This window comes from Eleutherodactylus coqui, chromosome 7 (assembly GCF_035609145.1).
Source record: "Eleutherodactylus coqui strain aEleCoq1 chromosome 7, aEleCoq1.hap1, whole genome shotgun sequence".
Lineage (NCBI taxonomy): Eukaryota > Metazoa > Chordata > Amphibia > Anura > Eleutherodactylidae > Eleutherodactylus > Eleutherodactylus coqui.
Window position 1 is genome coordinate 173,765,197 of NC_089843.1, and position 13,429 is coordinate 173,778,625.

The following is a 13,429-nucleotide window of genomic DNA, read 5'->3' on the forward strand; positions in this document are numbered from 1 at the left end:
GGAGAAGAAGTTCTTCACCTTGGCGTTTTGTTTTGACGCGAATAGGTCTAGTTGCGGGAGACCCCATTTGTCCGTCACTATCCGGAATGCCTCCTGGGATAAGGACCATTCCCCTGGGTCTAAGCGCCCCCGGCTGAGGAAGTCTGCTCTTTGATTCAGAGATCCCTTTAAGTGTACCGCTGACAGTGAGATGATGCGGCCCTCCGCCCAGCGAAATATCCTTTGCGCGATACTTTGCAGAGCTGGTGACCTCGTGCCCCCCTGGTGTCGGATATGGGCCACTGCCGTGGTGTTGTCCGACAGTACTCGTATATGTTGGTTTCTTACCGTCTCCCCCAGGTGCTGCAGGGCCTTCCAGATTGCTTGTAGCTCCCTGTAGTTTGAGGATTGATGCTTCGTCTGCGGTGGCCATGGGCCCTGTAGGAGCTGGTCTCCGACGTGCGCCCCCCAACCCCAGGAGCTTGCATCTGTCGTGATCTGTACTGCCGGGTGCAATATCCAGTGGACTCCTTTTCTTAGATTTCTTGGGGACGTCCACCAGCGTAAGGATACCTTTACCGAGTTCCTGACCTGTATTCTGTTTTCTAACGAAGCCTGCCTGCCGTCCCATGCTGCGAGGACTGCTGCTTGCAGGGGTCTGGTATGTGCCTGTGCCCATGCTACCCCCGGGATGCATGATGTTAGACTTCCCAGGAGGGACATAGCCTCCCGGATTGTGCATGACCGTCTCTGCATAAAGGATTCTACCATGTGCCGAATTTTCTGCCCCTTTGCCTCGGGGAGGAAGGAGCATTGGGCCTCTGAGTCGAGTGTTATGCCCAAAAACACCTTGTCCGTGCTGGGGTTTAGGCTGGACTTCTCCCAATTTATGATCCAACCTAGGAACTGTAACAGGTTGAGCACTGTTGCCAAGTTCTCTACTAGGCGTTCCCTGGACTCGGCTATGATTAGTATGTCGTCCAGGTATGGGATTATTAGGATCGACCTCTGCCTTAGGTAGGCTGCAACCTCCGCCATGATCTTCGTGAAGATGCGGGGTGCTGAGGAGATTCCAAAGGGCAGGCATCTGAATTGAAGATGTCTTGTCTTCCTGCCCATTTCCAACGCGAACCTTAGGTACTTCCTTGAGTCCCTGTGGATTGGTACATGCAGATAGGCGTCTTTCAGGTCGATCGAGGCCATGTAGGCCCCCCTGGGGATCAACTTTACCGCTGATGAGATGGACTCCATCCTGAATTTTCGATATTTTATGAAAACGTTCAGGGGTTTTAGATTTATTATCAGGCGTGAACCTCCCCCGGGTTTTTTTTTACTAGAAAGAGTCTGGAGTAATGCCCCCAGGTCTCCTCTTCCTGTGGCACGAGGGACACTGCCTTTAGACGTCTTAGGTCCTGTACCGCCTGCTGAAGCGGGTACAGTTGTTGTACTGGACCTCGCGTGATGATATATTTTCTCCTGGGGGGGGGATACTAACTCGATTCTGTATCCCTGCTGCAGGATCTCCGGGATCCACGGGCTCCTGCAAATCGAGGCCCACCGATCCGCAAAGCCCTGCAGCCTCGCCCCCACTGGGATGGCGTCAGGGCTTCTGCTTGGCTGGGTCCCCCTGGTGCGGGTTGAAGAGGAAGTTTCTCCCTCTGCCTCCCTTGGGGTAACTCCATCAGCCCATCTTGCCTTTGCCTTTATAGGGTTCCGATTGTTGTGCTGGGGTTCGGAAGAAGGTCCTCCCCTTACGTTGTTTTTCTTCCGGGAATCCCTTCTTCTTACCCGACGCTTTCTCTAGTATTTTATCTAGATCCGGACCAAAGAGGAATTGGCCGTGAAAGGGTAGCGAGCACAGTTTATTCTTGGATGTTAGGTCGCCCGACCATGACTTCAGCCAGAGGACCCTCCTGGCCGAGTTGGTTAGGGCCGTTGCTTTTGCCGAAAGCTTCACTGACTCCGCTGCTGCGTCTGCCAGGAAGTTAGTGGCCATCTTTAGCATAGGGAGGGAATCTATGATCTGCTCCCTCGGTGTTTTGCTCGAGATGTGCAGCTCCAGTTGTTCGAGCCACACACCCAGGGTTCTGGCGACGCACGTGGCTGCCACACCTGGCCTGAGCGTACTGGCCGCTGCCTCCCAGGATCTTCTTAGTAGGCCCTCCGCCTTGCGATCCATTGGGTCTCTAAGCTGTGTGGCGTCTTCGAAGGGCAATGTTGTCCTCCTAGCCACCTTAGCCACTGGGACGTCTACCTTGGGTATTTCCTCCCAATTCGCACATACCCCCTCCTCAAATGGGTAGCGCCTCTTCAGCCCCCTAGACGAGAAGGATCCCGTGTCGGGCTTCTCCCACTCCTTAAGTATTAATTTTGTTACGTTGCTATGGACCGGGAAGGTATGTTTCTTCCTCTCTCCTAAACCCCCAAAGACCTCGTCCTGCATTGAACGGGGTTCCTTGGGCTCCTCCATTTTCAGTGTAGCTCTAACGGATTTAATCAGCTCCGTTAAATCTTCTCTATGGAAGAGGTACTTTTGGTATTCCTCTTCCTCTGAGGACTCCTCAAGCATCAGCTCTTCCGGTTCAGATCCCGAACTCTCCTCAGAGTCTGAGAGCTCCTGCGGGGTATGCGCCTTTCTTCGGCGCTTTGTCCCCGATGCCCCTCTGGGTGGAGTTTTAGGGGTCGACAGCGCTGACCGCACTTCCTCTTGGACGAGTTTTCTGACGTCCTCGAGGAATCCCCCCGATTCCTCCTTGACCAACTTGGCTATGCATGCTTTGCATAATGGCCTGGCATGCGAAGCCGATAGTCTTGCGCCGCATTCTGCGCACTTTTTAGCTTTGGCTCTGGGAGGGGCATCTCTTTTATCCCCCTGGCAGACAACAAAATTTGCGTGTAAGGATGCAACATTCATTAACAACATATACGAATATGCATGCCTTGTTTGCCCCACTGGCTACTTACGGTTGCCGCCGCGGTGGAACATTCCGCGACCTCTGGTGCTGGAGCACTCATTGCTTTATTACTGGTGCTGCAGACACTCTTGGGGCGTTTAAGCCAATACTCACTGAGTGGCTTCCTTGCTCGGCGCCATCTTCTCTCAGGTTCCTTTTGAATCCTTTCTCTTTCTTTTTTTTTTTGAATTTTGGCGCCTTTAAATTTTAGCCCCGCCCCCTCCGAGCGCCGGCCGTGCTGCGCGATGACGTCATCACGCTCGCCGCTTGCCGCGGTGCCCCGCCCCCTCCCCTGCTCGTTAAGGGGAAGCCGGAGGCGCCGCGCACGTTCCTAAGCCGGCGCGGGGGAGAGCTGGAGCCCCGCATTGCACCCCCCATGGGCCGCCGCGGGAGGAACCTGGCCCAGGGGGACCACCCCATGTGGCGTCCCGGGAGTCGCTCTGCAAGAAGGGAGGACAGGCTGGACCACTGCCCTCTGATCTGCCGGTATGCTTCTTCTTTCCGGGCTGGCGTCTCCACCAGCCCCTCTCGGTGACCCTGCCTCCTGGCAGGACAGGAAAACACTGAGGAGGGGAGGACGGGGGGGGGGGGGGGGGGGGAAGGGACTTTAACCTCTCGGCGGTGTGTTCCTGTCCTATCAGGAGGAGGCGATCTCAGGTGGTGCTGTCGTGGAGACTCCCTGGGAAAGAAAGCTACATACGGACGCCGTCTGCGGTCAGGGACAGATTTCGCTGTGGGCTCCCGACCCGGTCATGTGTAGGCGGACTTAGTCCAGGCTCACCTGTTCATGTGGCAAAAACGCTGTGTAAAAATTGCAGCATTTTACCGGCGCAAGGAACTGCATATCTGTGTATTTTCACGCTTTTGCCTGCCCATAAACAGCATATTTGTACACTCAGTCATGCACTATTTTTTTTTTACTTTCTTCTGATGCTTCCTAGCACCATACATAAAAAAAACAAAAAACTGTACAATACACAAGGTAATTGTGAGCACTGCATTCGGAACGCACCCATAGAAAATAGGGCTGTAAGCGCGGAAAACCCGGTAAATAGGACGCTGCAGGGTTTTTTTAATGCGAAATTACGCAAAAACTATATTCAAGTGTGAAATCAATGAAAGTCATTGTACTTTAAATTTATTCTATTTACTGTGTATTATTCACACATACATTGTGCACATAGTACGCAATGAAATTACGCTCATGTGGCCCACGTACATGGAACGATTACATTCAGATTCCCTCAATCCAGTGAAAATTTGAATGATGATCATTCAGTGAAAATACTGCCAGCAACAAACAGCAATACAGCAGCAACAAAAGTTCAACAGTTTGACAGCTACTATAATCAGATCTACACTGCTCGGTACACCTTTATGTCGCCGATTCGCCTGCTTCTTCTCCGTAATATTCCATTTCATATACAAAACATAATGCCCAGAAATAGTTACCTCTTATGAATTTTTAGAATAAGCAGTCATTCTGTTCATGACTCCTATGCAAGAAAAAAAATTTTTTTTTTAAATGCGTAGTATGTAGGTTTTGCAGGAAGCCACTGTATAGAAGAGTGTAGACTATTTTTCGGAAGATCTGGAATAAATGGTTGGCAGTTCCCAACAAAACTTTCTATGGGGAGATGGAGACAAGTCTCCTCTAGAAGGCTTACAAAGTCATATACATAATTCACAATTCACATGACGGTTGTGGCCAGGCTGTGGCATTAGCAGTGATGCTTGTATGATTTGGGTCAGGAACGCCATCTTTTTTCCTTAAGGAAAGCACCTAGAAGGTGAGTGAGACTTATAAGGCCATTCATGCTCCTCTGGGTCATATGCAAATAAGGAAGATGGAACAATACCTCTGCAGCGCCACCTATTGGTGGCAGCATTCCTGCAAATCACGTCACAGGCCTCTTGCTAGCCAAGCCAGGAACCTACTGCACACTGATGAGGGGCAAACACCCCAAAATAGTTGTAGGTGTATGGATTCTGGCTTTATTTTCAATACCCAGTCATTGTTACAAGGCTTGTATAATAGTCTAACATTGACTTGCAGGAATGCTGCCTTCCAATAGGTGGCGCTGTAGAGGCATTGTTCCATTTCCCTTATTTGCTGGTATGATTGGCACACAACTGATGAGGCCAGCAATTGGCTGCAGCAGTCACATGAATTAGGTTGCAAGACCAATAGGGATCACATAATCCACGGTAGAGGAGTTGTCCACTAGCCACAGGACTTAATGATCGGCGGTGGCCCGATCCCAGGTACACCAACCAATCCCAAGAAAGGGGATCCTGCGGGTAGCGAGCATTGAAAGATATAAAGTGAATCTACAGAACAGACTCCACAAATGGATATAGAAGCCTAAGCGCAGGAAGCTTAGTCTAATACACCGGTATGAGCGACACAGGCCGCAGCCGTTCCGTCTCGTCATCTAGCAGTAAGATTGGCTATGCAAGTTATTTAGAAAAACTATTATTGCTCCCACTCGTACACCATAATCCTTCCACGGAACTGAAGTTGCAGTACACTTTAAACCATGTGCCACTTCTTTTTCACAGTTGCAAGATTATCCAAACACCGCCGCGGCGGGAGAGAGGTCTACCTTCCAAGGCAAAGTGGAAGAAGGTTTCCAAGCTAGAATTCCGTGGAGTGTAAAGCCAAGAGAAGATAAGTGGAGGTCAGATGTACATTGTTCCCCAGCACCCTTCAACAACTGATAGCTGAAAATAAACTTGCAACAGCCAAGCGTCCAGCTGCTAAATGCCTAACAAGTCCTTTAGATTCCAGATGAGGTTTGTCTGCTGCAGCGAACCTCACTTCGAAAGAAAGTAAATGCAAGTTTACAGGTTTAAGAAAGAAAAAATATAGGAAAAAACAAAAATCAAACTAAGGCTGAGCTCACATGACCATACGGCTATACAGTAAAACGCTGCATTAAGGAAAAAAAAAGAAAGAAAACCTTTTACTGATGCGGGGAGCTGCATATCCCTGCATATTGTTGCAGTTTTGCGCTCCTGTGAGCCTGGCCTAACAAAAAAAAAAAAAAAAACTTTCCTGGTGTTCTGAAGGGATCAATGTCACTAACTCTGGTGTCTACTGTGATAGGGGTTCGTTAAAACCTTATGTACACGGTACTGTACTTTGTTGTGAAATTTTGGGGTACATTTCTCAGGAAAAAAAAATGTAGCTTTAGGTGAAGAGTTAGTAAAATGCATTATCTGACACAAGAATGTATAGTAACATAGTATGTAAAGTCTGAAAATAGACACGTCCATTCAGTTCGCCCTAATAAACCTCCCGACCTAATGATGATCCACAGGAAGCCCCAGTGATGTAGAAGTCAATTTTCCCCATTAAGAAGGGGGGGGGGGGGGGGGGAGGGAAATCCACCCCGACTCTAATCCCCAAATCAACAACCCCTTCTGAAGTTATAAACGATAACATAATTTAACGCTCAAGAAAGTTGTTTAGGCCCCTCTCGTACTTATCGAATTCTCCACCACCACGTCCTCAGGTAGAGTGCTCCATAATCTCTTTGCTCTTACAGTAAAGAACCCCATTCTACATCAATGTAGAAACCTCCTTTTCTCTAGCCGTTGTCGCAGTCCTGGGTATAAACAGCTGATGGGAGAGATTTCTGTATTGTCCCCTGATATATTTATACATAGTTAATAGGTCGCCCCCCGAGCAGTTTTTTGTCAAAACTAACTAATCCCAGTTTTGCTAACCTCTCTGGGTATTGTAGTCCGTCGATTTCATTTATTACTTTAGTTGCCCACCTTTGAACTCGCTCAAGCTCTGATATGTCCTTTATGAGTACCGGTGCCCAAAACCATCCACAATACTCCATGTGTGGTCTGATTGGTGACTGGGAAAGAGGAAGAGCAATGTTCTCATCACGAGCCCCATGACTTTTTTTTTTATGCATTGAATGATCCGGTTTGCCTTGGCAGCAGCTGCCTGACACTGGTTGTTCCACGGTAGTTACAAATCCCCAAGTCCTTTCCCATGTCAGTGTTTCCCAGTGGTTTGTTCTGTCCATGTATTAATATTTCAGTTGTCATGTATGAGGGCCTAGATGAGTGCACCATCTTTCATTCTTCTGTAACACGGTGGACATAGTTGCTGTAGCAGCTTTAACACATGGGTTTGGATGCACCACGCAGCTGAATTTTCCACAAGGACCCTGTGCTGAGCAAGATGCTTTTTGGCTGCAGTAAAGCGGTTATAGAACAGAAGTATGTAGGATGAACCTGTAGTGTGAAGGTGTGCCAGGAATTCACATTTCCTGCCAACGCTTTGCAAACCCAAGAGACTGCAAGCTGTCACATAGATGTATCCGCCGGTAAGGCTCTAATGTAACATTATGTGTATACGGCCATTGACAGCAGTCCTGAAGTGAATGCTCATCCCACGTCAGCACATATTAGGAGAAAAAACTAAAATCCATGGCGGCCCTTGCACATGCTATCCCACATCTGCATCTTCTGCTCAGGACTTCATGGCTATCAGCTTGCTGGATAAGGTTACTTACTGCAAGGTGCTGAAACGCGCTAAACCAGGAGGCTAAATAAAGAGCAGGACACATTGCTCAGATAAATGACAACACGCTTCCTACGTATCTATCCTGGCTACAGAACGAATGACATAAAACCGAACACTTAGATCACAGGTCATCGCGGCTGGAATATACCGCTGTTTACCAATATGCTGCCTTCATAAATCAGCCTGTAATCAAAGACCAACAGAACTAGGTTTAGGTTAGTAAAGAGTTTTGACAGTTTTACAGGAGTTAAGTATTAGGAGGTTGAAGGTAATGCTTAGGAATGATAATATATATATATTAGTTTAGATTCTCATTGACCTCCCACGGCATATGCCGACAGTATGAATGCCATACCACATTTTTCCATGTTAACCATGGAAAATAGTACAATTATTGGCCACACACACATACCACGGTCAGTTATTCACAGCTATTCTCCCCAATGCCACATAAAAAGCCCCACTTGGTAACGTGAAGACTGCGACTTCAATTGCCATCAGGGAACCCCAGGGACACAATCACGAGTTGGCTGCCCTTCAGACATTGCTGAGCTCCGTCTACCTTTACCTAATGTGTATGGCCATTAGTACTGCTGTATAGTGAACTAGGAAGGTGGAAAAAAAAAAAGGTGGAAAAAAAATCCTCGGAAAGGATTTTTAAAGCATATTCTGTACCTACATAATCCATTAAATTACTGGTAAAATAAATGGCAGCTTTAAATAGTAGCCTCACATATAAACCACCATGTGCAAAGCAGACGTAGGCCAAGAACTATATTGTGGTTGACAAATGAAGTCAGCAGGGAATCATTTATTGCGCTCAGCAGAAATGTCGGAAACAGATTATCACAATGTGCACAGTAGGCGCTTCACGGACCTCATGGAATAGTGTCTGGGCCTGGACACCCTGTAGTGTACAACGGAGCCTATACAGCAGCGGCATGCCATCTCTGGCTGCAGATCAGAGCCCACTTACCCCCTACAGACTATGCCACAAGGGACAACAGCTGGGCACAGTGCAGCCGCGGCAGCCTATCAATCCAATGTGAAAAATTATATTAACCCTTAACCATCCAGGCTTTCAACACCGCACAATAGTGTAGATAAAGAAGTCCAAATACCCCCCCTCTACAAACGTCCGTACCGCAGTGTGGCGCAGCACCTGAGGTCTGATGGCGGTGGTGCAGCTACTATGCTGGATTATATCTGCTGATGTTACTTCTTTTCCATTAAGGTTTTTTTGGTAACTAAAATTATGCATCCTGCAAGTGTCAGACAATGTGTTGGGGGCTTAACCCCGTCCAATCCACTGCCTGACGTCTGAAGACATTCTGATTGAAGGCTGTACAGCTCTACCCTGCTGGACGTCTTCCGACATCATTCTTACTGTATATTACTGGCTGCTCTGTTGTCAGGGACCTCTCCAGCATGTCCCATACCGCAGTACTGGCTCTAGCCAGCAGATGGCGCCATTGTATAAAGGCAGAAAGAGAAAGCCCCCTAGGAAACCCTGAATCCAAGATTGGATTGCAAAGGGTTAATAAATAGAGAAAAACCTAATGAAATTCTGCCAAAAAAGTAGCCCACTGCACTGATAAACCTGCACTAATGTATTTATTGGTTTGTGGCGGAACCAAATTTCTACTGATAACAGAAAATGCAGATGCATGTATCCGAAAATTGCAAACCTAAAAATAGGCGAGTGGGGGGGGGGGGGGGAGACGGAGGTCCATCATCTAACAGCTTCGTTTAAAATGAAGACGGTCATCTGATTGGCTTGCATGAGCAACTTGGACTCTTTCTTGGCAAGGCCCAAGTATATAAGAATGGACGTTTATTACCATCCAAGCACTTTTTTTGTACTAAAGCTAATGTGTGACCAATTGGTAGTAATGTGGGAGGTAAGGAAAGGAGAGAAGGTACTGGGAGAAACGTATCAACTGCGGGACCGAAATGTCAAGAAAAGAAAATAAACTTGGCTCAGTTGAGTGTACAACCATTAAGCAATAGGACTGTAACTCATCCCAGGGCTATAATTATATCCCACGTAGACCAGTATGACATTTATTTCACATCTTATGAACGGAAGCCCCAATGCAGATGTGAACACAGCCCAGTTTATTGCATTTAACCCCTTCCCTTATCAGTTTGCAGTGTTGCCTCTTCCGGGCAATCATGGGGTTCCTGCTTTAGGACAGTGTTCCACAACTCCAGTCCTCAGGGACCACCTACAGGTCATGGTTTCAGGATTTCCTCAGTATTGCACAGGTGATGCAATTATTGTCAGTGCCTCAGACATTGCCACAGGGGTTCTTACTATAGAATATCCTGAAAACATGACCTGTTGGTGGAGGTGGAGTTGTGGCCTCTGATTAGCAGTGGTCACCTGACTTCCAGCCAGAGCTGACATTCGCCAAAGCTGCTCCTCAGGCCAAGAAAAAGAAAAAAAACGTTGCTATTTTTTTATTTTAGAACATGCCCAGCCAGTTACCAAAAAATACATTTTATACTCTGACAACCCCTTTAAAATGAAGAGGAAAAAAAAGAATAAAAATTGAGGAAAGAATAGAAAAAAAAAATAGTACTGAAAACAGTTTCTACGAAACATTACAGCAGTTGACTAAAAGAAGGCTTCTTGTACAGCTTAAAAAGGGAATTTGTCAGCTAATTTGAGGCTATTTAAAGAAAGAAGAGTTAAATATGTAGAAAGTTAGGTAATCTGGCCATGTAGGTTGGAATTACCCTTCGTCATGAAGACAAAGAAACGGTTAAAAACTTACTTTTGTAGTGTCAAACTCAATGATCCAGTGCAAGCTTTAATCTTGTTTTGTGCCTCCAGGTGAGTCATTCCTTCAGTGCCTATGCCATCGATGCTGAGGACCAGGTCACCAATACCAATATTCGCTTTAGCAGCTTTACCTCCATCGTTCAACTAGTTAGGGAAAAATAAGAATGATCAAAATGGGCAACATAGAAAAGCCCTTCTCTTACTTTGGCTCTGGAGACTTTTCCTAAATATTAACATCACAGGGAGTCCATTTAGACGAATGGCCGGTTTATGACACAAGTATTTATAGTTCCGATGATGCAATAATTAAAGAAAGCCTATAGTCATTTTCTGGCTATTTTATTTGTCTTTACACTGTGAAATTACCAAAAGATGACAAACTTTTCAAGGTATAGTCAATATGGTAACAATATAAAAGCTAGAAGTAAGACTAGTACATCTTGAGAATGACGCCAGCACTATGGACAGTCTTGCAGTAACACATTTTAAACCCCAGATATGACAGTAATGTTTACTTACACAGAAACAGTATCTGCCTAGGACGGTTCTCAGCTTTCATGCTAACATTACCCGGACTGTAAATATTGCCTTCTTATCCCCGAGGCTGCATACTCCTCCTCCAGGAGTCTGGAGACACGTATTCTAGGGCTCTCCCTATTACAGTCCCATTACATACCGCCTGCAGGCATCAACACTATGGCACTTACTGTATCAGGCAAATGTCACTTGGATCTCTTGCTTTAACAAACAAATAGAAACCAAGACATTTAATACAGAGGGACTTTACTTCTAAAATCCCATCTCCAAAAGCATGCATGTACAATGCCATCTACATTCACAGATATCGGGGAAGTTCCTAATCTTTAGAACAGGGTCATCCTTTGTGCCAGGCCCAGGAACAACTAGAAAAGATTTACAAAGTTTAAATTGGGTGAAAGGTACAAGAACAAACATTTACACACGGGGAATCCCCACCCCTAATATATTATGCTATGTTTCAGAAGAGATCACAGACAATGATTGGCCAATGCAGCAGGTTGCCAATACGTGTGGTCTTAGGACTTCAGCGCATACAATGGCCGTGGCTACTGGTAGGGGTCAAAGAAATAGTGTAACTTTTCTAACTTACCTCGTGCACAAAAGCCGTTCTATGTGAAGCACTGAGCTCTTACACACTGAGAAGTCAGCGCTGATTTTATACTGGTTGAAAGGGAGCGATAATAAAACATAAAAACGAAAAAGTAAGCAACGTTCACACCTTTAGACATTGATTATTACGCATGCATTTGTCTGAACGCATTGTGTGATGATAGTCTTGTGTGTACGGCCCATAATTAAGTGCCACAGCTGCCTTTGGCTCCACCTTAGGTCTTATAACTCTAGTTACATGCCCATTCAACAAGCTTGGATGTAAATATAGAGAAGCTCTTTAATCACAACTTGCTGTACATATGGATCCGATTCACGTGTTACTAACAAAGTATGAAGTTTATCTATGTTGAAGATACAATTCGATGCTGGAGCTACTCTGGATTATCTCAGCATCTTTGAGCTCCTAGTAATTTAAATTCATCTTCGTTAGGTTGTGGTAGACAACTATTTAAAAAAATTAATTAATTTAAAAAAATAAATAAAAAATAAAAATCACTCAGTGCCGAATGTTCCCATTTCTGGCCATTGCCGTTATATAATTAAGCCTTGGATGTACAATCCGTCATGGCCACTACTACATTCTATCATCACTGACTTAATTTCTCTTTTCCGAGCCATCTGTGATCGATACATTTGTTTGTGTGTATCAATGTGTGAGAGATCACACACTTTGGCGAATTTCAGGACTCGGCTTTCCTGGCACGTTATCCAGTAGAGGAATTCCCTGTCTGTTGATCACCGGCCACAAAACACTTCAGTTCTATAAAGTTTCACACAAATTCTTTCCTACATTTATCGCAATGGAATGTTTGGCTCACAGGGGCCACACAAAATAGGAACGAGACCTACAAATTAGGAGATAACTTTTTTTTTGTAACTTTTCATTGAATAAAGCTATTCCAGCAACTGCTGTATCCATATATTTACCTCATGCATTCAATACATATTTGTAGAACAATGGAGATTTGTGTTGTGATTACAATGAAGAGTTTCTACCACACATGGTGATAAGTCTAGGGAAGAACACACAGCGGGGTGAGCAGAAAATACAATGAGCCGTGTTGCTGGAATCATCGCAGTTCCTACCCAGCATAACCCTTCCAACCAACTTTAGATCAAACGTTTTGGGAAGTGAACCAAAAATACTTCTCAGTATTTAAACACTCACACGGACCCCGACAGATGTTAAAAGCAAAGGCTACATGATTTTGGTCATTGTAAGAAATATCAAAATGATGGTGTGTAGTCCTCCATACGAATATATCTATCCTCCTTTAGTCTGCTGCTGCTGAGGTCTATATGGGCACTTCAATCAACAGAATATTTTCTAGTACTGGACAGATGGCATACCACTAATCTTTTGAGGCTTCTTATAGGTTATTTTCCTGCTGACTGGCCAAAAAAAAATAAAAATTTCTGGGAGCTACTTATAACAAAAAAGTCCATTCCGATCTTGCTTTGTAAATCCATCATTCCGGCAGACCCGGTCTGGAGTTCCCTTATTATCTCGGGTCACATTGTTGGCCACAGCATAATGTATGGCATATGACCACTGCGTCCAGTAATTGGCCTGTCATCACTACAGACTGGTGGGAGGCGCAAACCAGCAAGCCATGAAAAGCAAGAAATTTAACCCCTTAAGGATAATGCATATTTTGGCCTTCAGGACACCACCTCACTTTTCAAATCAGACAACTATCACTGTGGTAATAATTTCTGAATGCTTTTAGTTGTCCAAGTTACTGATATAGTCAGAAGCAGAGACCAACAGGAAGCAGGCAAACAATGCAGAAGGAGAAGGCAGGAGTATAGTCCGAAACAAGACTGAGGTCAGAATTATAGATCAGTCAGAAGTCAAAATTAACATACAAGAATCAGAAGGGTGCACTGCAGTCACTAAACCGTATGAAATCCCCTTTTAGCCGGCGCTGATTGGCTAAGACAGTCAATGAAGGGCTGGAATTGGGCATCAAGCAAGCGCCAAGAACCAATCACAGCAATCTACTG

At 45.6% G+C, this 13,429-nt stretch overlaps 1 protein-coding gene across 5 annotated transcripts in view; it reads right to left on the bottom strand.

Annotated features, from left to right (window-relative positions):
* PDLIM5 (PDZ and LIM domain 5) overlaps window positions 1-13,429 on the bottom strand; it is a 148,982-nt gene that overhangs the window by 103,805 nt on the left and 31,748 nt on the right. For all 5 annotated transcript variants that reach the window (XM_066574028.1, XM_066574027.1, XM_066574026.1 and 2 more), the window contains exon 3: window positions 10,263-10,414. In XM_066574028.1, coding sequence (XP_066430125.1) covers window positions 10,263-10,414 — 152 coding nt within the window. The remainder of the gene's footprint in view (window positions 1-10,262; window positions 10,415-13,429) is intronic.